Genomic DNA, 24,423 nt, shown 5'->3' with positions numbered 1-24,423 from the left:
AATTTTCTCTTTTCTTTTCAATACATAATTAATAGAGAAAACTGTTTTGTGTTCTCTATGAATTTTCGCTGACTACTCCACCCCCTGCCTTGACTGCTTTAGGGCCTTAGGGCAGTCATTTGTGTTGTATGTTAATAAATGAAGCTCATTAAATACCCTTGTTGTCATCAACAATATTAAAATAAATCAATATATGTTCATTTTCGTTCAGCTACCAATCATCAGGGCTGTTGTAATCAGAAAGAAATTAAATTCCGACTTATTTATATTAAAAAATTAACCCCTTAATCTATTGTTGGTATTCAATTAAAGTTTAGTGAAAGACTTTCGAATATTAAATTTTCCCTGAATATGTGAAAACCAATTTAATTTAACCTCTAATGAACTGAGCTCCTTTGAAAGCATACCCCGTGGTCTTCCTTTCACCATCACTCACCTGCATGCGAACATCAAAGCACCAATGCAGGATCAATTTAATTGCTAATCAGGCAAATATTTGCAAATGTTGTGCTTGAATTATGCACTCGAATAGGGTAAAGTGGTCTTACATACGGTAATGGGTATAATGACTAACCCTTTGTGATCCTGACGGTTCTTCTATTTCTTTCTAATATATTTCTAATATTTTTTAGAATAAAATTAGGAATAATATCGAAGTGATTTTAAAAAGTTTATTCCGTATTGAACTTGTTAAAAAAAATCGTATATAGTGCGAAATTCATTATCAGTTTTGACTCAGTTTGTTTAAGCAAAGTACAAAAGTTTCTTAAGCAAAACTTTAGTTTCTAAACCAGGCTTCAGATTTCACTTCCATATCAAATTAATTCTGTCTGACCTAACTTTAAAACGTTAAAAGCCTGACTTTTAAAAATCTAAACCGAAACTAAAAATTAAAGCCTGATTTAATAAGTATTAAAGCCAGCTCAGAAAATTTAGACCTGACCTAAAAAAACTTTGACCTAGTTTAATAAAGTCTGGGCTGAAAAACTTACTCCATCTTAAAAAAAAAACTTAAACTTCGTTTAAGAAAACTGATATATGTCTTAAAAAACCAAAGTCGGTGTTTGTAGTGAACTTCCCCTTTATTTAAGACTCAGTTATTTGGCTAGAATTGAGCTGATATTTTGTGGAACTTTTGTAAAATAAACTACGAAATATGAAAGGAAAAGACGAGAGGAGTTCTTATAAAAAGAGAGAAACCTAGAGCCACATAACGACGCAAGCTGATTAGGTTGGTTGCCCCATTAATGATGCGTTGTCTTGGCCACAAATCTGGGTTATTGGCTTTGAATCGTAAGCGGTGGAAGTCCTTTGTGGTTGCCCAATCCTCCTCCTCCCTAAACCTATAGGCTAGGAAATGAATAAATGAGGAATAAATGAGAAATAAATTGAACAAAAATCACCCAATATTTGGTTACACTAACCCTATACAAATATTTAGTAAATTCATATCATAATTGAATTATCCAATTACAATTCGTGAGTACATAAGTTTGTTGAATTCAAAGGAAATTGCAATGAAAAAGTAATGACAAAAAGGCACAGACAAACCATATTGAAATGAAGAAAAAATCCTTTTGGCAATTTAACTGATTTCCTGCAATTTATCGATGTGGAATCCAATCGTAAAGATTGGTCTAAAAATCAGATTAAAGGGTTTGTTGTGGATATTTTTACGAGTAGGGTGAACATTGCGTTCAAAAGTGGGTTAAAAGGGGATTGGGTCACATTTGGTTGAACAGGAGAGATGGCTCCAGTCCATTTGGCAGCAATTTTCCTCCTGGGAACTTTTACTCTGGCCTCTGGTAAATAATTTCTGTTCACGACCCTTTTTTTCTCCCCTCGTCTTTGCCCCACATTTTGCCCACTTTTCTTCGTCACTCCTTCCAAAGGGAACGACGATATTCTTTCAAGAATAAGAATTTGTATATTGTTGAATTTAGATTAAGTTCAGTTGTGCTGGTGAATTTGTAATTTCACAACTTCCGGTGAAAATGCAGACATCTCGATTGTTTTGCAGTTGTGATGTTGTTAATGAATATTTAAATTGAGTCCTGTCTGGGTTTTTTTTTTTTTGAGGGTAGAACTTTAAAACACGAAAATTTCAACATTACGACCGTTGTGAAATGAATGCAAAATGAAAATTTTCCCTTCTCGAAATTCCCTCTTGCAGGAAAGCTGGTGTCGGCGTGGAAAGAGATACTATTGCTCATCGAGTCCACCAGATTCAACAACACAATCCCAATCACAAAGTGCACCTAAAAATGTAGAAGGTGAGCTATTCCCCACAGGTTACAATGCCATGATTGAGACCACATTTTGTTCGATAAATCAATTTCATATCAAATTGAGGGTGTCACGAGGGGTTTACATTGCGTTATTTCCAACTGATTTTACCACGATGACATTCTAATAGAAAAAAGCAATTCCAATTACAAATTTCAAATGGAATTTCTCCGCGCATGAAAATGCGAAACAATAGAGAGAGAAAGGATTCAAATTTAATTTAGTGGAAGGCTCTACATTTCCAATTGGAAGCAATGTTGGGGTAAATTGTAAATTACATAAGTCGAAAACAATATTTGTGTTTTGTTGTCTCTTAACGCAACTCTTACATCCATGAGAGAGTCATTAATGTGACACACAGAACGCCTAATTAGTATCATTCTACACGAATTAGATACTTGAATGTGAATTATCACCTAATTCAGTACGATGGAACGCATTAATTTTGACCAAAATAAATCAACACGCTAGATTAGGCATACATGCATACATATTATGCTAACATGATTGTATAACATTGGTGCAAAAGCTCCCAATTTGAATAATTAAAGTTGTGGAATTAAGTTAAGAAAACTTTCAATGAATTTTGGAATTTATATGAGCTCATTTTTGGATTTCTCTTAAATAGCCCTTTTATTTATTAAAAAAATATTTTTGTTTACCGTTTTTACGAATTTGCTCAAGGGGTGTTTATCTGAATGAAAATATTCGAATGATTCGCCAAAGAAATCAAAATATTCAGCAGATGAACACATTTTTACTTTTAGCTCTAAAATGGTTTAGACTGAGGAGCAAAAACCTGAAAAGTACTAATTTCAAGCCTAAAAAAGGACACAAGATTGAGGAGAACAGAACTCATTTCCCAGCCTAAAATTTACTTAATTCAAACCCGAAAAGTACTAAATTTAACCCTTAAAAATGACTGATTTTAAGCCAGAAAAGTACTAAACTTAAGCTGATAAGTGTTGTTCGGTTTAATCCTAAAAACCGAATTTACCTACTAAATTCATGCCCAAAAAAACTACAATTCGGTTTTGAGAAAAAGGTGTCTATTTTCGGAAATAAATAAATTAATCGTCAATATTCGAATTACTCACTTAAAAAATCAAAATATTAAGCAGTTAAAACCCCCCTGACTTAGCTGCAAAAGTATAAAAAGTGCGATGAAAATATGCAGAAAACATAAAACATGAGAAATGTACAAAATACAAAACGTTATGATCTTGATAAGCTGCTGATTTTAAGATAATAACAACACTAATGCGCTTTCATTTCCATCCTGTAATTAATTGTCTTGTTTTCTGTCATTTTTTATGATTTTCTGAAGATAAAACAATCCGATTACAGTGGGGGCGTTAGCATACCTATTTGAAAGAAAATTGGAAGATTTTTAAAACGTTTTCATCAAAATTAATCAATTAAAATTAAATTAAATTTATATTAGCCTAGATTTGTCTAGGATTTTTTTTTGAAAATTATAGAAGAGTCAATTCTTAACCAAAAGTCTTGAATTTTTGACATTAAAAGTTCATAAACTTTACCTTTGTTTGAATCCATTCAGTTGTTGTGAAAAAAAGAACTTTGTATGCGAATTTTATGCTCTCAAAGTTAATAAAGTGAAATTTTTGAGCACAAAAAAAGAAAAAAAGTTTAAAAAAAAGGAACCACAAAAATTTTTTTTAAAATATTTCTCCATAATTTCTTTACATGAATAAACAGCGTAAAGTGATTTTTACGAAAGTCTTTAATGTGAGAAATGAAATTTTAAAAATTTCCTTAATTTTTTACAATGAGAAAATTTCTTACTTTTCACCTTTTACGCTGTTCTTTACATTTCTCAGTGAATTTCCTAAACGAATCATTTCCTAGAAATTAAATAAAAAAATTTTTTTTTCAGTATGACAATAAATGTTTGTAATTTATTATTTTTTAAATACAATAATATACATTTTTTTTGTTTTGAAAGTAATGAACTTTTATTTTTTTTAATTGCGCAATAGGATTATGTGTGTGTGTAACAATAAACCACAACCGAAATATTTCTATTCAATATTCTAATGTGATTTTCTTTAAATGTTTTTTTTTCTTTAGGGGAATAAACTTAAGAAATTAGATTTAAAAGTGGGAAAGAGAAATACTGATACATTTCGTTTCATTTTTCATGACTTTATTCAATATAATATGTACCTTATAATGATAAATTCTACATTTAATTAAAAATTTTTTTTATGTGAGATGTAAGTTGGAATGAGTTGGAAGAAGGAGAGATTTTTATTTGATGATGGACGATGTTAATGATGATTGAATTAATTCGCTGGTCTTTGAAGGATAAATCACACTGTTGTGCGATAGGAGAGAATGTAGATATTTTCCAGCTTCATTTGCAACTGTTGAGGCTGTCGTAGCATTCGCCATTGGGATCGAGTACTTCGAATTCCTCAAATTCCATTTCGTCGTACTTTTTCTTGTGCTTCAGCTTCGTATCATTCGTGACGTAGTTCTTCTCATCAAATTTATTCAGTGTACCCCATTTAACCATCTTATTCTGCATTGGGGGCTGCTGGATGTTCCCGAGTGATTGAGTGGGTGGTGTGGTGCTCACATCGGGTGGTTGACTCTGTGGGGTGTTCTTCTGTGAATCGTACAGGATGTGGTCGGAGAATCTCCTCATGACAACTTTGGGATTTCTCTGTGGGCCACCATCACTGTCGATTGAGTTGGATTTCTGTTGGTGATAGATTATCTTCGCCTTGGTGGATTCACATGAATTCCCCTTGATATCCCGAAAAGTTTGCTCATTGCGCCCATTGACTAAATTCTCAAGTGACTGAGATGCCTTCTTGGCATTATTCTCCTTGTCCTTGGTTGGCTTTGGTGTTGGCTGACTCTTTTGCGTACTACTCATACTAAATGCTAAGTCTACGTTCTTATTGCGGCACACTTTGGTACTTTTTGTCGTCTCACGGGCAGCATGTGGGGCCGCCTGGACGGCTGGTGTGGCCGCCGGGGGGCTACAGAAGCTTATGTGATTATTCACGGTGACTTGAGTGATGAGTTCAACAGGTCCAAGACTCCGATGCTCACTGCTTTTTCCACCCTCAGTCAGTTGATTGTTGATGGTCATTGTTGTGCCATCGCCCGTGCCACCCTTCGCGTCGTCATTTCCAATTTTCTCAATGCATTTCGATTCGATTATCCGTGGCACGGGTTTTTGGTGAATTGCACCCGTTTCCAGGCGCTCAACTATCGTCCTCACCGATTGTTCCGTTTCCGCATCGAGTGAATGCTCTTCGGAACCATTTTCCTGAATTTTCTCCTGTTCCACGGATGCAATTTTATTCGGTGAACAAGTACTGTTGAGCTTCCCCGTGCCCACAAGCTCCAGGCGACTGCTGCAACTATTTGACTTTACAAGCTTAAATTTGACTCCTGAAATCACAAAATAAACAAGGAATCAGATTTATTATTTTAATCATTTCTTAAGGATTCAAAGGATTGATTATTTGTCCTTAGAAAAAGAAACTAATAAAAAAATATTAGGTATTTGAATTTGGCGCGAACTTGAAGCGAGATAATCATGGTGGTGAATTCGAGTGGTGAAAACAATGATTGTGGGGAGAAAGGAGAGATTTGGCAGCAAAAGAGACATATCGGATTTAGAAGGCAAGGTGTACGGACACAAACGTGCTTGTTCCGTAATAAAGTGTAATTTTATCGTGTAAAATACAGAAATTTTGCGAACAGACAAGAAAAAGAAAAAAAATTAATTAAATAAATTGTTGTCGGTTTTGAATAATAAAATTTTAACAGAATATCTTACTGAAAATCCGTTATTTTAATTCTTTAAAATAAATCAATTTTAAACAATGAAAAATCCAATTTCAATTTAAATTAGTTTTCATTGATTGATCAGAGCTACATCAATTACAACGCATAGTTACCTATATCCGATATTTACATATTTTAATATGTAGCAATATGACACAGATGCTATCTGTGGAGGATTATTGAATATTTTCCATAACATGTGTAGAAAATTCAATGTAAAACAATTTTAAATAATTTTCTCTTGAACAAATTAATAAAATATTAAAGAAATAAATTAAAGAACTAAATTATTTTGAGAAATAAACCTGAACCTACCTGAAATTTTAAAAGGAAACATTTTAAAAGAAATGAATAAAACATTTCAAAAAGGGAAAGAGGAAAAAATGACAAACAGATGAAAAGTCTTTTGAGTTCTTTTAAGCTGTGGTTGTCAGGTCAGGAATTTTCTCAAGGGAGGAATTTAATACTTCATCCCAGAGGGCTTTTTTAACCACAACCAAAGCCCTCGTCACCGGAAAATCCTCTAAACATCACAAAATGAATTTTCCAACATATGAAAATTCGTGGTTTGCCTAAAAGTTCACATCTTTTGAATATTTATTCTATCGATTTCTCTGGAAATTTTTATTTTACAACGATTTTCATTTAAACGTACAAAATAGAATCTACTAGAAAAAAAAGCTAAATAATTTATTTGATAAATAAATAAAATTCCTCTCGACTATTCCATTAGCTTTCCAAATATCCACTCTAAATTGCATTTTGAATTAAAACCACCGAGAGGAGAAATTTCTGCAAAAGCTAAATAACTTTGCAAACAACTTTTCAAACTAAAATTAAGTTTCTTGCTCAGGTTCTGTATGTAATTATTATCCCTGCATGACGTGTACAGTGGTGTGAAATAGAACAGCATCAATAAATTTCATTTTCCCAGAAAATCCACATGTTCCTTTCTTAATAATTCAACTCTTGACCCGACTGTTCAGACAGTTTAGGTTCGATTTTGGGAAGTTGCCAAGAGTTTGAAAGCTTCGTTCATCCCAATTTCAGGGCTAGGATATTTTTAAAAATCCATTTCTTCGTTTGATTTTAAATACTTTCAGTGTTAGCTTGGCGAATCTTCTATAGGCACAAAAGATTCTCAAAATCGTATACCTTAACCGATTTTGATTTTATCATGTTTGAAAAGAAACTTGCTGAGGCATTTGAATTTTTTAAATTTTCATTCTTTATCTTAAGTATTAGTTTTTCCAATAAGAAAGAACATTTTAGAAGAACATTTTTAGAACATTTTTAAATCAGACTTTGAAAAAAAAATCTAGATTAATTAAATTAAATCATAACCTTTTCCTCTTATAAATAATTAATTAACTGACTGTCTTTACAATAAAACTTTAGTCAATTTTTTTTCTGAGCCTGAAGATGATAAAAATCTTTCCGTAACGTCGCTGAAAATGTAATAAGTTATTTCAAAAAGATTTTCAAAAAAAGTCGTTAAAAATATGAAGAAAAGTTTTTTTTTTAAAACTTAAAAGATTTTCAGAATAAATTAGAATAATGGGTTTTATTCAGAGACTAAGAAACCTCTGAAATCTTTGAACTTTGTACTGAAATTTCAAGATTTCAAGCGAATTTCAAGGTTTTCTTTGTCGCTGAATAAGGCCCAATTATAAGAATTATTAAAGAATTAATTAGATAAAAGTTTTTGCTGCTATTTTCTTTCTCATCACTGTATTTTTGCTATATTTGTGCACATATTTACTACATATACAGAACTCTGTGATGGTCCACACATCATCATCCCTCTTTGTGTGTCAATTTGAAACAATTTCTCATCCGAAATCAATCCAACGTAATAATCTATATTATACTACATAATATTCATCCTTTATTTAGCTTCTGCACAAAAGCAGCTAGTTGTTGGCTTTGATTGATTAATTGGCAGATTTGTGTGGGAGTGGAACTCACCGAGATAATTGTTGTCTGATCTCTGAAATTTGGCCGTAAGCTCCTCCGTTTGTGGGCAGTTGTGGGGTTGACATGCCCCACATTTGATTTGTGACCCCCTAATTTCCTGCATAATGGCCTTTGTCATTGGGCTGATGTTTGATTTCTTATCCACAACACGTCCTCCGTAGTATGTGACAGATGAACCACGTTCGCGAATTTTTTCCAGGACATCCTACACAGGTGGGGTTGTTCCAATGTTTCAGGGGAATGTTTGGTGAGAAGAAGAAAATTTTTTTAATCAATAATCAAGAAAAGTTAATTAATAAAAAAATAGAGAGAAAAGTAAGAGAATTAAGTCTTAATTTTGTACCTGACTTACGTAGTGTGTATCACAAAGTTCATCGTCGCAGAGATTCTCTTCGCTGGAATAGTGGATCACTTTGTGACCGTCGGCCGTGAAGAGGGTGTCCCCGTGCTCGGTGGTGGCGGTACATTCGCATGGGGAGCTCAGATCACCGCTGGAGATGCCACTTGAAAGACTAGCAGAGTCCCATTTCCTAATGCTGCCAGCTGCATCGTCGTATGATGTGTCAATTGCTAAATACCTCAGCGTTTTCTTCCGCAGGCAATCCGTGTGCTTTGCCCCAATTGCCGGGGATGCCTTCATACCAGCCGCTGGATGCTCCTTACGCATACGCAATGTACCCTCAAAGAGTTTTCGTACATTTCTCACTGTGTCTGGCGTTGGCAATTCCTCATCAATCAATTCCTTGTTTACCCTAACTGGGTGATAAAAGAAATGTCTCTTGAGTCCATTTTTACCCTTTTCATTTCCCTTGCCCGCACCTCCTGTTATCCGACACGCCGGGCGATGGTGTTTCACGGGTTTATCGCTGATTTTCTCAATTTTCGTGCGTACAGGCTCTATAATCACCACATTATTGTTCGCCAGCAATTCCTGCAGATTAAACTGAATAATTATACAAACACACTCGCTGTACAATCACATTTCCTCCACAATTTCATACTCCAACAACAAATGTTATCACGTACAAAAGCTCTCGGTTTCCACCCTCACAAACAGAGATCATCCCCAATTGGCATTTCACAATGGTTGCATATTATGTTACTGTTGCTGCCTACATACGTACAATGCGAAAAGCTCACAATGCAATGAAAATGCAGAATTTTCGAGGATTTATGTATAGGAAGGTCAATGCAGGATATGAATTGAAAAGCAAAATTGACTATTCACAAGACGAAGAGTAATTGAAATGTTTTGTAAGATTTATGCATTTATGCAAAAGCAAAAGCAATTTATTTCCTTCAAAATGTATTCGAAGAATTGGAATTGATTTTAGGGAATTTACTGCATTTACGAATTCTTTTATCCTAATAGGATTCATTCAGCAGATGGATAGAATAGGAAGGACAACGAGAGATTACAAATGACGAAATTTCTACATTTTTGGAATAAATTATATCTTTTTTCTCTCTTTTAAATAAAGGATTGAATATTCATCTTCACCACCAAGGATTTTGTCAATTTTTTTTCTGAGCCTGAAACTCACAAAAAATTTCTAAAACGTCGCTGGAAACATGGAAAGTTACGTTATTCGAATGCAAATTTAAAAAAATCGAAGAACTTTATTCATTTTTGCCCATGATTCTCAATAAGCTAACTTTGCTCTATCTCAATATAGGGTGAAATTCATTAATCAGGCAGACTTAAGTATTTTTTTTTTAATTTAATTTTTCTTAAGAATGTCTTAAGTTTTCATAAGATTTCTCAAGCTTCTTTAAGAAAAAAACTTAAGCTCAATAAAAATTTAAGATTTATAAGTTTTTTCAGTGAAAATTAAGATTTCTCCAGTCAGGTTTAATCGGGCTAAATATCTATGTTCTGATTGCCTTCGGGGCATCGAAATTCGTAAAAATCATGAAAAAATATGTATTTATCTCGATTTATTTAAGTAGTCTTAAGTTTCGCTTAAAAATACTTATGAATCTTAAATTTTTTTCTAAAAAATCTTAACTTTTTTCTTAAGGAATCCTAATAAAACTTAAGAAAACTTTGTAAAACTTAATACATTCTTAATAAAACTTTTAAAATATTAAGAAAACTTTAAGAATATTAAGAAAACTTTTAAAAACTTAAGACGTTCTTAATAGAACTTTAAGAATCTTAAGAAGTCCTTAAGAATCGTAAGAAAGTCTTAAGCAAATTTTAGAAATCCTAAGAAAACTCAAGTCTTTCTTAAAGAATCTTAATTCTGTCTTACTAGTGAATTTCACCCATAGAAAGCTTTTTCCACTGAAAGTACTCCGAAGAAGAGACCCAAGCTGGCACAATTTAAGCCAGTTGTATCGTGCAGCTGAGCTTTTATTTTGATCTGCAGAGCTTTGAATATTTTCGTCGTTTTCGTCATTATCAAGAACAGCATAGATTTTTTACGTTCAAGAACCGATTAGAATACATTTTTTAAGGTTCTATAAAATTTTCTTAACCCTTTCTCGTCAACGTGAAACATAGAACCATTGAAACATGCCCTTCTTTTATCGCAATATTTATTCAATGGATGTGCTCTCAGAAAACATATCTCAGTGAGAACGTCTTCTTTGGCCTAATTTACATAAATTTAGCGCATTTCTAAGTTAAAAAAAAATCAATTTAATTAAGTAAAATTTAGGAAAATAAAATGTTTCACGTTTGGGTTTACGTATGACCCAATAGACGAGAAAGGGTTAATTTAACAGCTTATTTAATTATTTGAATCTTAATTCATTTAGTAAACCAAAAAAAAAGAAAGAAATGGCGGACACTGCACAGAAGCTTAGACCTCGCAAAATATTAGCTGGAGCCGCATTATTTTAGCGTAGCTTAGGTCTCTTGTTAAAAACCATTCAAAGTCTTTCATTTCCTGAGCAAAAAATCCAACAAAAAAATAATACTCGTCATTTTCATTTGATTTTCCTGTCAATTAATACATCAAACGAATTGTAAAAAAGCTCGGGGCAAATATGCTTTGGATAAAAAAGAGCTTTTTCATAAAAAATTGAACATTCAAATTGAAACTAAAAAAAATGTCAAAAAATCATCCCTTATTGAACGAAAAAAATGAAAACCTCGTCGTGTTTTATTTCAAATGAAATGACAAATCAATCAATCCATCCCCCAGCATAAAAGCAAAACATAAAATGTGGAATGCCAATGGAGCTAAAATTGGTTATAGAGATTTAATTTACCTGAAAACTGTAGTCTTGCAGGTATTGCATTAATCCATCAAATTGTGCTTCACGACGCGATTGAGTGAGGAGATTTTTTTGGAATGTGTCGGATTTCATAACTTTATATCGAACATGATCAAAATCATTTTCCGCACTTTTGGCTTTAACGACGGCCGTTTGGGTCTTCCCGTCGAGCTCGATGATCTCAACGGTGGGACAGAAACTCTTCTCACCGTTGAATTTGCCCGAATTGAAGACTTTCTTGTCACCCACATCACCCTCAATGGTCTTAACGATGTTCTCAACGGACGTGAGTGGGGCTACGTCATTTTGATTCTCTTTGGCTTGCGCCTCATTGTCGGGTTGCTCATCGGATTCACTGGATGTGGCCAATTTTGACCAGTAGCACCGAATTGAGTCGACTTTATCGTGAAATTCCTGCTGAATTTCATCTGGATTTGGCTCAGGAGGAGGCGGTGGTGGTGGGTCAACCTTTGGCGGTTGCAGGTTGAACGACACCGAAGGTTTGCTCTTCTTCGTTGGTTCAACAATGTGGAGGATCTGTGGTCGTGGCATGTCTACGTGACGCTTCCCGTTGAGTACTTTTGACTTTAAACAATCCTCTTTGGCGCTTTGGTTGCTTCTATCATTAAGTGACTTCACCTCATCAACAACCTTTATAGGGCGTGCATTGAAGACTTCCTCTTCGGGACTGTTTTCAGGAGCGTCCTGGGATTTAGCTTCCTGATTTTCCTCCACGTCACACGATTGACTTTCTTCGGGGAGTTCCTTAACTGGAGACGGAGGACTCGGAGGTGTGAAGTTGCAGCAATTCCCACCTTCGTCCTTTGTCTCACCACTCGTATCAGTTATGAAGATTTTTATCTCTGAATTCCTCTCTTCAATACTCCCCTTGAGGACTTCGCTGTCGCGCAGGCTATTTGACCGTTTTACACTTCGATCCTGAAGACGATCTTCGGCTTCTTGCAAATGCAACTTGTCCACTTCATCCACAATCACCTTCTTCCCACCAATATTAACGGCGTACGCTGTTTGCTGACTAAAGCCAATTGAGCACTCCTGATCGGATGCAGCTGAAAAGGTGTCCAGGGAATTTTGTTGTGTCTCAATGTCCAAACCTAACTGACTTAGGTACTCATTGGTTGAATCTGAATCCTCAACTTGCTTTATTGGCGTTTCAACTTCAATACTCGGCGCCTCACGTGGTTGCTCCTCAATTGAAATGGGATTGAGAACGACCACTTCGCAATTTTCACGCTGCCGTAGACGCTTGTGCGCTCGACCAAAATGCGATATGGAGTCGTAGATGGTCTTCTCTTCCTCAATATCGCACGAAAGGCGCAATTTGGCATCAATCCTCTCGGATGCTCGAAGGCATTTGCCAATGTTAATGTCCGGAAGACTGCAGTAGTGATTCTCCACGAGTTTCCCCTGAAGATCCCGATTGGCTTTGGCGTCGTTGAGAAGGCGATTCGTCGTGAGGAGTGTTAGACGTTCGAGTGTGCCGCGATTTGAAATGTCCGAGAATGTTGTGAGATTCGTAACGGATGCCTTTGGTTCAATCCCAACAATTTTGGGCTTTGACTTATTCACTTGACTATAGAGTGTGTCCAAGTCATCAGCTATGCGTGGATCAACGTACTGATTGCGACCCAAAACTTCGTCATAATCATCCACTGTTATGTGGATTGTCCCATCCCCTGAGGATATGGTTACTTCTGGCAGAGGATCGCACAAGCTCTCATTTATCACGGTTTGTCGATCACTTGTCTCCGAAGACAGGTAGATTGAATCGTACGAAACTACACTTTTGAGGTCGTCTCGGAACTTTGTTGTATCACTATTTAGCTCAATAATGAGCTTCGAACGCTCCTCAGGAACTTGATCCGACTGAAATTCCTCCCCTTGCTCACGTTCATTCGCCTTCAGCCACTTTAGTGTGTTATTCTGTGAGGCAATCTTTTGATCTTCCGTCTGAAGAATCTCATCGAGAAGTTGAATTTCTGGCAGGGATGTCTTCTCACCAACTTCCGGGCAGTGGTCAACACTATCGGAATTGGATGTTGTTGTATCAGCGAGGATTCGTGAATCAGCACAATGAATATCAATTTCAGCTTCTACGTGCTTCCCATCGCCACATTGATCACGATTCAGCTCCAAGGATGCTTGATGGGAGGAATTCTTGAAGTAGCTCGAATCTAAACTGTCCAGATCACTCTTCTCATTCTGCCACGTACTCGATGCAGGTTGCGTTGAGGCGTCCAGACGTTTTAGATTCGCATAAAATTCATCAGACTCCTGGGAGGTGTGAGTTTTTGCACTAGCAGCGTCGTCTTCCTCCTTTTTGGCTTTGTACCTGGAAAAGGGTGAAAAATACAAATTTTCATCAGATTAAGTGGAATTCACCTCCCTCCCAACATTGTGTGCACATTGAAAATCAATGTTGATTTATTGTGTGCAGAGAGAGAAAGAATTTTATTGCGCCAATCTTTTACCTCTCTTGAAAGAAATTCCTATCCACAAGTTTAGCTCGTGGAATTAATTGGGAACGTCTCGTTCGGACGCCACTTATTTGCAAATCATTAAATGTTTCCTCCCTGATTACAGCCAAACTTCGTGTACGTCTCAAGCTGCACGCTTCAACTCCACCAGCATTGAAAAGTGGATCCACGTGATCGTAAATTGAATCTCCCTTTCTTGCTGCAAAAATTCCAAAAGAAATATTTTTTTGTTGAGAGATTTTTGCATTTTTTTTAATATCTTTTCTTCATCTCTAATCGTGCGGTTTTACCTTTATGATTGACAGCATAGAAATCCTCGTAATCACGACCAGTATCTACGCGTGTGTAGAGATCGTAGAAACCACCGTAGTCACGAGATCGTCCACTACTGGTGGAGAGATCGATACTCGAGAAAGATCTCTGCCGCCACCCGGATCCTCTGCCTGGTCCACTGAAACTATGAGGCTCTCGCAGTCGTACACGATCCACGTAGTTAAAATGCCCCTCGCCAATTCTAGAACAAGAGATAGTGGAGAAAATGAAAGATAAAGCGCGAGTTCTTATTTTCTTCTTATCACAAATGCTCCATGTTTAACTTTGTAGAATAAAGACCAGCGCTGTACATTTCATCGTTAAATATGTTTTTAATCTCAGTCTCTGTTTACATTGTTCCCCCTCTATAAAAGAGTTGAAAGTATTAGATAAATTTTATTTAAAATTATTTCTTTAAGGAATTAAAATTTTAAATGACTTAAGAACACTGTGAGAAATGATTTGATTAATCTGATTATCTTAAATTGTAAGAAAACGTTTTTAGAAAATGTTTTAAGGTTTTAAGGATTTTCTAAACGTTCTTTAGACATCAAAAAATTATTTATTAGGCTAAAAATTATATTAAAAACATAGAAAAAATATTTGAATTGTTTAAAATTAAAAGAAAAACGTTAGAAGAGAAGGAAAATGCTAAAAAGATACGTCAAAGGTTCAAATAAATGTCAAACGTTAGAAAAAACGTTAAACATTAGAAGAAGATTTAAAAATAATGCGTGAAAAAGAATAAAAAACAATAGAAAAGAAATAAAAACATTTTAAAACGTTTTGAGTAGGAACATAAAACTTTAGAGACTTTAGAAAATAAATGTCAAACAAACACTAAAAAAAATAATTAAAAAAAAAACTTTAATGATTGAAAAGAAACGTAAAACACCTAAAACAGTTCGCCTAAGATCATCAAACGTCAAAAAGAAACGTCAAATGTCAGGCAAACGTCAAATGTCAGGACAAACGTCAAATGTTAGAATAAACGTCAATCATTAGAAAAAATCAATAATGAAGAAAAACGATAGAAATGAAACCTATTCCTCTCAATTAAACGTATTGAGATTAACATTAAACGTTAGAAAAAACGTCAAACGTTAGAATTGCAAATATTTTCATTAAATTGATTTCTTAAACAATATTTTTTTAACAGATTTCCAACTACATCTCTGCCCTTAAAAAAACTAAACCTAACGAAAGGAACTAAAACCATAACTCATTCATTTAGGTTCAGATTTCTTTAATAAAATTTCAGTGATTTCAACCCCATTCAAACCTGATTCTATTCACCCCACTAACTTCTTGGAATCTGTACGCATATAGAATGGAAAAAATGTCCTCTATAAATGCATTTTACATTCAATTCTGTGATGTTCTACTTTTCTTTCGTGAATAAAATGTGATTCACTGTGATTTATTGAATCAATAAAACTCCAAGATCATGGCGATTGGCGATGGAGGTAATTTAGCAAGAATGAAAGATGGAAAAAAAGTAAGAGAAATTACATGAAATGCTCAGTTGCATTTTTGAATTAAAACGCGGGAATTTTCTGTGAGGTGGGGCCGTGAAACATTGGAAGATGAGGGCGATATTAGTGGAGATATATTGATTTTTTAAATGCAAACAAGTAATTTTTTCTCATGTTTATCATATTAATTCGGTTGAGTGAATACAAAATATTTGCGCATTTTTAATACGCTTTACCTTCGTAAATTTTTCTCATTTTGCAATCTCGCGATGAGAGCTTTTCTCCTACACACGGAGCCCTATGCAAATGCACTTCTACAGCCACTTGAGATACGCTTCTTTCATATTTCATCTTTTCACAGCAAATATTTGTATAAATTTTCTTCATTTTTTTTTTTTTGTAAAAAGTGTTGAGATAAAATACTTCCATGTCTTTGCATTTCTTCAATCCACAAATCAGCAACTCTTTACATACATAGTATGAGGTACTCTGTGCCATAGAAATGCTTTTTTGTGGATGCTGAAAAAAAAACTCTCAAGAATACACGAAAAGAGTATGTTGGTGAGTTTGATTGTACAAAAACCGTGCTTCACGGTCAATGATTGCATATCCAATAGAAATCACGAAAAGATCTTTTGTAGTACAGCTCATATATATATATAAAAAGTTGTTACTATAAAAATGTTGCAATATTTTAAATATTCTATTGTCTGTCGCCACTGTTGGGGGAGACATATATACATGCTGTACGTACAATATAAGGGATAAATAATGTAATTTCACTGTTCTTTTCTTAACCATCTTTCCACACAACACAAAATTGTGTCAATTGGGTAAAATGGAAATTTTACCCGCCACAAACGTCTGAGAGATTCTCGTTTTTCATCAACTTCTCATTAAAGCGTCACTACAAATCACTTGAGTAAATATGATATGATAAATTACTCAACAGAATATTTTCTTCAATGATTATTTACGCAGATACTTAAGAAGCTTCGAGCAAACTGCTAATTTTTGATTCTGAGCTCGTGACATTTTATTTAGAATTTATTATTAAACGTAACTCGTGCTAAAAAGTATATTTTTTTATGCAAAATGCACAATACGGAGAACTTTTTGGCGCATAAAAATTAGATGAATTGTTAACGACCTAATACGATTTTGCATGTTTCAATTTTTATCCTCAACATTGGAAGCACAAGCTGACACCGTGTTGTATTGTAGTTTATCCTTATTTTCTTATCGCCAATGGCAGAAAAGTATTTGACAACACTAACAGCTTGTTAACACAGTGATGGTCATGAAAAAGTTTGAAGAAATTTTGCCAGAGAGTTTTTCCTAACTTTACCATAGTTTTTGTTAACCCTTTATGCATCCATTGGACGATTACACAGACCCAAAATGTGAAACATTTTATTATCTAGATTTTAAATTAATTTAATTATTTATTAAGAATGTGGGGAAATCATCTAAATAAATGGAACCAGTTATAAGTCAATCATAACGCGTCCAGTTATTAGAGTTGGTATACCACAACGCGGATGGGTCAGTCTATGCGTTGTAATTTAATTTTTAAGTAGTATTAGTAGGCAAAGTTGATTTTTTTTATGAAATTCATCAATTCGAAAGACAAAAATGGTTATATCTCAAGTTCTACAAGACCTACAAAAATTTCGAGACTAGTTCTGGAAAGGTATTGAAATAAGCTATAATCTGACATATATTTCGATACATTTCAAGGTCACCTCCAGAACACAAAATGGCGGATTTTTGTTCTACGAAAACAGTTTTTTGCATTTTTTGTCCTCAAGGAATGGTTCTAGAGGTTTCTGATGTTCTAGAAAGTTGTAGAGTTTTGCAAAACCTTTAATTTGATACCAAATTGAGCAAAATCGGACAATCCGTTCAAGAGATATGACTCTTAGAACTTTTCAAATTCAAGAATTTTTCAAATGGCTATATCTTCTAAACGGCGACATAGAATTTCTTCATTTTCGGACTGATGAAAGATATTGAGTCAGGCTACAACATATCAAAATTTAAAGGAAAACGATAACAGATGTTAGGAGATATAGCCCCTTAAAGTTAGGTAATTTTTGTTTTTGTTTTTAGCGCCTCTTGCGGATGTTTTTGAAACTTGAAATGTTCTAGACAGTTGTAGGGCTTCTCAATACCTTTCATTTGATACCAAGATGGTCAAAATCGGTCAAGCCGTTCTCGAGTTATATCGAAAAAACACTTTTTGATTTAGGCCGCCATATTTGCTAAACCGCTTGACCGATTGTCAAGTATAAATTATTGATGAAAACATTTCACTGAGCTCTACAACATACTAAAATTTCAGATCTCTAGCTGCAAGGGAAGTGGTTGACGGTATTTCAAAATGGCGGACGGCGGCCATCTTGGATTTTGAAAATGCGAAAAAATGAAATTTTACACCCACATTTCTATAAAAAACTTCAAACCGGAAGTCTCTATCTGTTATCGTTCTCGAGCTATAAGGCAAAGTTTGGCGCACCGGCCGGCGGGACGGCCGGCCGGCAGGCCGGCCGGCCGGATCAAAAATTTTCCACCACAATTTTCGTAATGTGGGATGTCTAAAACGTGCTCATACCAAGTTTGAGCCCGATCTGAGGTGGTCGGTTTTTCCGACGATTACAATACTTGGTATGCCACGATTGTGGTATACCAACTAATAAAAAAAATTTTTAAGAAGAATATAAATTAGGTTTAAGTAGAATAGACCCAAATATTGAGATAAACAAATGACCGATTGTTTCTATGTTTCCTGCGAACGCGAAAGGGTTAACTGATATTAAAGTCTATTAGAGTCTACACAATTACCAGGCGGCCCCATCGCGTGATCTATGACATAACTTTTGGTCAAGGCAATACCGGCTGAAGAAGATTACAATTTCGCACAAAAAATGATTTTAAATTGTATTCAGGGTGCTAAGTATATGAGAAAGAAGAATTTATAATTAAAAATAATTTGCATAGAATGAATTTTAAATCATGAAAGAATTTAGAACTTTATTTGAATGAAAACAAGTGAAGGTTGTTTCTTTTAGTCATTTTTTGAGTGGAAGTTAATTATTAAATTGTTTTGTTTTCCATTTTTTTCTACTTCTGAGTGTTTAAGGTTTTTTTTTTAATTTTCTAATTTATTCCTAATTAACAGTTATGATTTAAATAAAGCTATTTAGTATATCCTGACGAGTCTAATTGCAATCTATTACTTTGTAGAGAAATCGATAGATATATAGCAATGACCAGGCGTCCCCATCTTAAAATCTACTCTATGTACTTTACGTTTTAAATTTTTTTCTTCATCTAGACAATCTAGAAGAGGCTTTAAATATTCCTAAAATGATATCTATTTTCTTTAAAGTGCAAGAAAATTAATAAGAAAGTTCATTAAAATTTAAAGTCATAATGATCCTTCAAATAAATTCTTTTAGCTGTAATTCTTTCAATTTAAAATCTTTTAAACTTATTTTATTTGATTAAAAAATTAATAAAACTGTGGATGCAAAAAATCAGTGCAGATGAGTTAATTAAAATCTTCAAGAGATCCTTAATTATTCCCTTTTCCATCTTACACCATAATACGAACACTTCAAGTAAATAAGCTAACACAATCTATAGATTATATCCACTTGCGTATCTCTTGTAGTACCTACTTGAAACTTTCTTAATTTTCAGTTTACACAAAAATCAAACATAATATTATATCACAAATACAAACTTTAAGCACTTTTCTCCTTCAGATTACGATTGTTTGGAGGGAATAAAAACAGCCAAATGGGAGTTTCTTTTAATCCAATGCAATTGTTGATTTTATTGATTATGCTCACATTCATTAAATTCTCCATTATTTGCCTCTTTTTACCACAATCTTAGAATCTTTTCTCCACAATCTTCACCACGTGACTTGAGAGAGAGAAAAACAATCATCTTGGAACGTTCTAAAAATAACATTAAATGAGTTCTAAGTAGAAGTTACATAACAAACTTCCCGGCAATTAATGGCGGAGGTTTTGTATATTATTTTCATCTTTGCAAAAAATGAGATAAATGAGCGATGATCCAAGAGTTTAATCGCGAAAAAATTTAATAAAAAAAAACTTCACAAGAAATATAATAAATAACTTTTTTGTGCATAGAGTAAACTCTACTGTCGTACCTCTTTTTTTTGCGTGAGGTTTAAGGGAAAAAATGCGTTAGAAATTACACTGAATTCACGTTAAAAAAAAACAACTTATTCACAGATGATTGGAAAGGTGTAATCAGAAGAAATGTTGTGTTTTCGTGGAAAAATCGCTGCGGGAAAATTATTAATCCATTCCCGTTGGCTGCCAAACCGCGACTAACCGCATGCGCCACTGACTTAATTGATGGGAGGGGAATTTCATTCGTCGCATGCAACATGGTGCTGTATAAAAGCTTTTTTTCTCCTTGATTTTTTTCTCTCTTCACCATATTTCCATGTTGTATGTAGGTATGGTAGTTTGGGTTTAACTATGAGATGATGATTTTCTGTGTGTGTTAAATTCATGCCAATGATCATTTATGAGAAACAAAAAGGTCTAATTATAATGCTGTTATTACACATTTGCACACATTTTATTTTATGCAAAAGAAGTGGATAAACGAATGATTTCCCAATATGGGGAAAATTTCACAGCTCAGCTTTACCTTTTGGATGGTTACTTTTGTTAAATATAAAATGCTGTGTGAGTAAGTTTGTGGGGGTGGATTCTATTGAATTTATTCAGAATGAACAAAAGGTGACAAAAAGGTAAAAGTCATGAGGTGAAGAACAAACAAACTGCCATTGATGATAAGAGAGCAAAGTTTCACAATGTCTAATTAATAAACAAATCTCCACAATCTTAATTTCTTCTCATCACATTTTTTTTTACAACACCCATCAGTCCCATCTTGAATGATAAACAAGGTGTTTGTGTAGATTGTGTCTGCTATTCGCTATATAGGAGCGACAATAGTAATTACAATGCTCAATTTGTGCTTCTATAAATATTTACTTCTTCCACACGTGATGACTCATGCACTGTGAGGGAGTCAAAAGACTCTCTTCGTTTGGTTCCACAGGAAGTTCAGGTGAGGAAGTGAAATATCCAATGCGCTCACAATTGTTTGACAAATTCACCTCCCCCTCTTTAACTGTGCACAAGCACGCGAAAAAAAATACGAAGAATCCACTTTTGGTGGCAACAAAGTGGATGGACAGTCATTGTCTATCGGTCACGGTTTGTCAATCACTGCGTCACGTCCATTTGGCGGAATATTTACGCATAGACGCGGCATAAAATTCAGTTATTTCATCTCACATTGTTAACATCACCGAAGGGAACTTTTCAATGAAAATGAAAATGAATTTTTACTCTTTGTCCCTTTCACTCTTCTCTACGTACAGTATTCTTCCATTTTAGTTGCAATATTCTTTTTTTTAAAGAGCACAAGCTCTTGTTTTTGCTTCCCAATTCATAATTTCTTTTGTTTTGACGGTAAGTGGCATCTATGCGGAGATTGAAGTGCTTCTACGAAGGGAAGCTAGAGTTAGCTAGCTATCGAAACTATGATTTTAAAGTTTTCCGTTTATTCAAATGCTCTTAATTTATTTAAAATTAAAATATCTTCAATTTGAATCTAATATGGGGTGGAATTCACTACACAGTCGGGCTTAAAAATTTAAGTCGGTCTTATGTTTTAAGTCAGTTTTTTTTTAAAAGTCGGTCTTAAAGTTTGTAAGTCGGTCGTATAATTTGTAAGTCGATCTTAAGATTTTCAGTCAGTTTTTTTAATTAGGTCTTAAAATTTTAAGCAAGTACACATTTCAATTTTTTAAGTTCAAAATAGTGCATCTGACAATCTCTAAACATCAAAAATTGTAAAATTTTTTGAAAAATATGTAATTTGTTAATCTGACTTAAAAATTTTAAGACCGACTTACAAATTTTAAGACCGATTTATAAATTTTAGGTCATACTTAAAATTTTGAAGTCAGATTTAAAAAAAACTGATTCAAAACTTTAAGACCTACATAAAAACCAACTTAAATTTTTAAGTCCGACTGAGTAGTGAATTTCGCCCATGATCAAAATCGAGCCATTAGAACGGAAGACATTTCAATTTCTTTTTTTTTTTTTTAATAATTCCGCTATTTTGATTTTGTTGTTTAATCTTGTTCTTAACTTTTCTTAACACCAAGTTAGCGTATAGTGTTATAATCCCGATGTGCTCTTAGACATTTTTGTAAAGTCTGACTTCAAAATTGCCTAAAGACTCAAATCTTAACTAAAATTCTTAAAATTTGTTCTAAGAAGTTCCTTAAGTCTTCCTTAAATCGAAACTATTCGATTTTAGGAAAATAAGAGTCCTCTTTTGTTTCAATTCCAAAAATTCATCATTTTCGAAACTTAAGTTTTCAAAATAAAATATTTTTAATTTTTCTTGCAATAAAAATTAAAAATTCCACGCCGTTTAGTGAAAGTAGAGCACTGCTATTGCACTCATCTTTAACCTCTCAAACAACCCCAGCAGTAATAACAAATCCAACAACCAAAAAATAAATGAAACAACCAAAAAAAAAACGATGTCATATTTAACCTAGAAAATTTAATAGCAAGACTTATGTGACGGCATCATACAATTCTTTGCATAATCTCCTATATTGCACGTAGGCCCTAAAAACAGTGTTCATAAATTATACCATTTTTCGTGCGGTAAGGCGAGGGGGGAACGTGGTTAAAAAGACTTTCTTGCTTCATATGAAATAATAAAAATGTCTCTATTTCTCAAAAAGAAATATGAAAAAAAAATCCATAGAAATTCTTCTCTAAAGACTCTCGCTTTTTATTTAGTTTGGTGGTGCTTACATGAAAATTGCTTTTGCTGAGTAAAAGCAATATGCGCGCGAGGAGACCTCCTGAAAAGGTGCTATTTCATAATTTTTCTAATGTGCAGCATTATACAACGAAGTAGAACATCCGGTTAAATTTTGCAATGGCATTTTTTGTTGTTGTTGTGGTGGTTTACCTGCACGCGTGACATTCGCCAAAGAGAGGTCCATTTGGCGTGTTTTATTTTTATTTATTTTTTAACATTTTTCCTCTTCATGCAACTCTCACCTGTTGCACTAATTGCAAATTGAACATTCTATGCTATATAGTTATTTTTTTGTTCACAGGAATTTTTCGATTAAGTACGGCAATTTCTTTGAGCAAATTGTACGGCGAAGATGTTTGGTATTTTGTGTTTCTTTGAGTGAAAATTGAAGGTGTGTTCCTTAAGTAAATTGAGGGGTTGGGAAAATTGCGAAAATTAGGTGAAATTCACCCCACAGTGCTATATATATGTACATTGGTGTTCTGAAAGTAAACTCTGTGGCTTTTCTCAACAATCCCAAATTACCTCCTGAGTCACGAACAAATGTTATCATCACGTCATTAAGATTCATTTACGCAAATACAGCTTAAAATCGAAATGGGAAAACTTTTGTTTACTAACTGCCATACCTGCGAAGATTTCGAGAGACGTAACAGTGGTTAGAACTTGAGTTAGAACATTTTTTTTCGAGTTTATTGATTGACATTTGAACTATATTTAATTTACCTCTTGTATGAAGGTTTGAGGGGGGAAATTTGGAAGAAATTGTGAAAGTTTTTCTTTAAAAAAATGTGAAAGTAAAATTCCTTTAAGATCCTTTCTTTCCTTTTTATTATACTTATTGAAGGCTCTCTTACTTTTAAGAAATATGAGAATTTTATAGATTGGGATCGATTTTGTGAAAATCTTTTCTTTCAATTTAAAAGTTGTTATAAGATTTTGACAGTTTATGTTTTTAGCTGTGATTCTTTCGAAGAAAAGAATAGCACAGCTTCTGTGTACCACCTAAAATGCAATGTTGTCCGATCGGGCTCAAACTTGGTATGAACACGAATTAGAGTCCCCACATTCCAAAAAACGTATGCTCCAAAAAAATTTTCCGTCCGTCCGGAACCTTTCGCTGAATTACAAGAGAACGGTAATAGATAGAGACTTGCGGTCAACGGCAAAGTTCATATATCGAGTGGAAGACATCCGATTATGAGGTCAAATCCACCCCCCCACCCTTCCGTCCGCCATTTTGGAACACCACTAAATTTTGTTTTCACTATATCTCAGCGCCTGTAATAGCTAAAAATCTGAAATTTTTATATGTTGTAGGGCCCATCAAGACCTTTCCAACGATACCTCATTTTCGAAAATCGGTCAAGCCGTTTAGTCAATATGGCCGCCACAATTTTTCATCGAAAATCGGTCATAACTTGAGAACGGCTTGACCGATTTTGATCAACCCGGGCTCAAATGAAAGCTCTCAACAAACCCTACAACTCTTTAGAACATCCGAAGTTTCAAAAGAGACCGCTAGAGGGCCAAAAATTAAAAACAAAATTTTCGATTAGTTTTCGATGAATATCTCGAAAACTGTACGATAGATTTTGATGAAATTTTAGTATGTTATAGCTGACTATATTATCTAGCTCCATGCCAAAAATGAAAAAAATCTATGTCGCCGTTCTCGAGATATAGTCTTCCAAAGTTAGCATTAAATATCTCGGGTTCTACAAGTCCGATTTTGATTAACTCAAGTGCAAATGAAAGGTTTCGTAAAACCCTACAAATGTCTAGAACATTGCAACTTCGAGAAATGACCGCAAGAGGCGCTAAAATCAAAAACAAAATTTTCGAAAATTTTAAACTCGAATTTTTCGAAAACTAGATCATAAATTTTGATAAAATTTTAATATGTTATA

General features: G+C 34.1%; 2 protein-coding genes across 5 annotated transcripts in view; one reads left to right on the top strand and one right to left on the bottom strand.

The window, feature by feature from the left end:
• The window catches only part of LOC129791758 (calcium uniporter protein, mitochondrial), a 64,193-nt gene that overhangs the window by 10,955 nt on the left and 28,815 nt on the right, over window positions 1-24,423 (top strand). The window contains exon 2 of the mRNA XM_055830135.1: window positions 2,174-2,273. Coding sequence (XP_055686110.1) covers window positions 2,174-2,273 — 100 coding nt within the window. The remainder of the gene's footprint in view (window positions 1-2,173; window positions 2,274-24,423) is intronic.
• Window positions 4,235-14,404, bottom strand: LOC129791757 (protein javelin). Of its 4 annotated transcripts, none has more exons than XM_055830133.1 (7): window positions 14,105-14,404; window positions 13,809-14,013; window positions 11,311-13,669; window positions 8,911-9,034; window positions 8,435-8,847; window positions 8,083-8,296; window positions 4,235-5,715 (listed from the first exon to the last, which is right to left on the bottom strand). In XM_055830133.1, exons 3-7 carry the CDS (start codon window positions 11,866-11,868, stop codon window positions 4,664-4,666), a joined length of 2,361 nt encoding a protein of 786 aa, XP_055686108.1. In that variant the 5' UTR covers window positions 11,869-13,669; window positions 13,809-14,013; window positions 14,105-14,404; the 3' UTR covers window positions 4,235-4,663. The 4 variants fall into 4 exon arrangements, with proteins under 4 accessions (XP_055686108.1, XP_055686109.1, XP_055686106.1 ...); XM_055830134.1 differs by having other exon boundaries at window positions 8,444-8,847; XM_055830131.1 differs by having other exon boundaries at window positions 8,435-9,034.

Source organism: Lutzomyia longipalpis, chromosome 3, assembly GCF_024334085.1.
Source record: "Lutzomyia longipalpis isolate SR_M1_2022 chromosome 3, ASM2433408v1".
Taxonomy (NCBI): Eukaryota; Metazoa; Arthropoda; class Insecta; order Diptera; family Psychodidae; genus Lutzomyia; species Lutzomyia longipalpis.
Note: the sequence above shows the minus strand (reverse complement) of the source record. Positions and strands in the feature narration are given on the sequence as shown.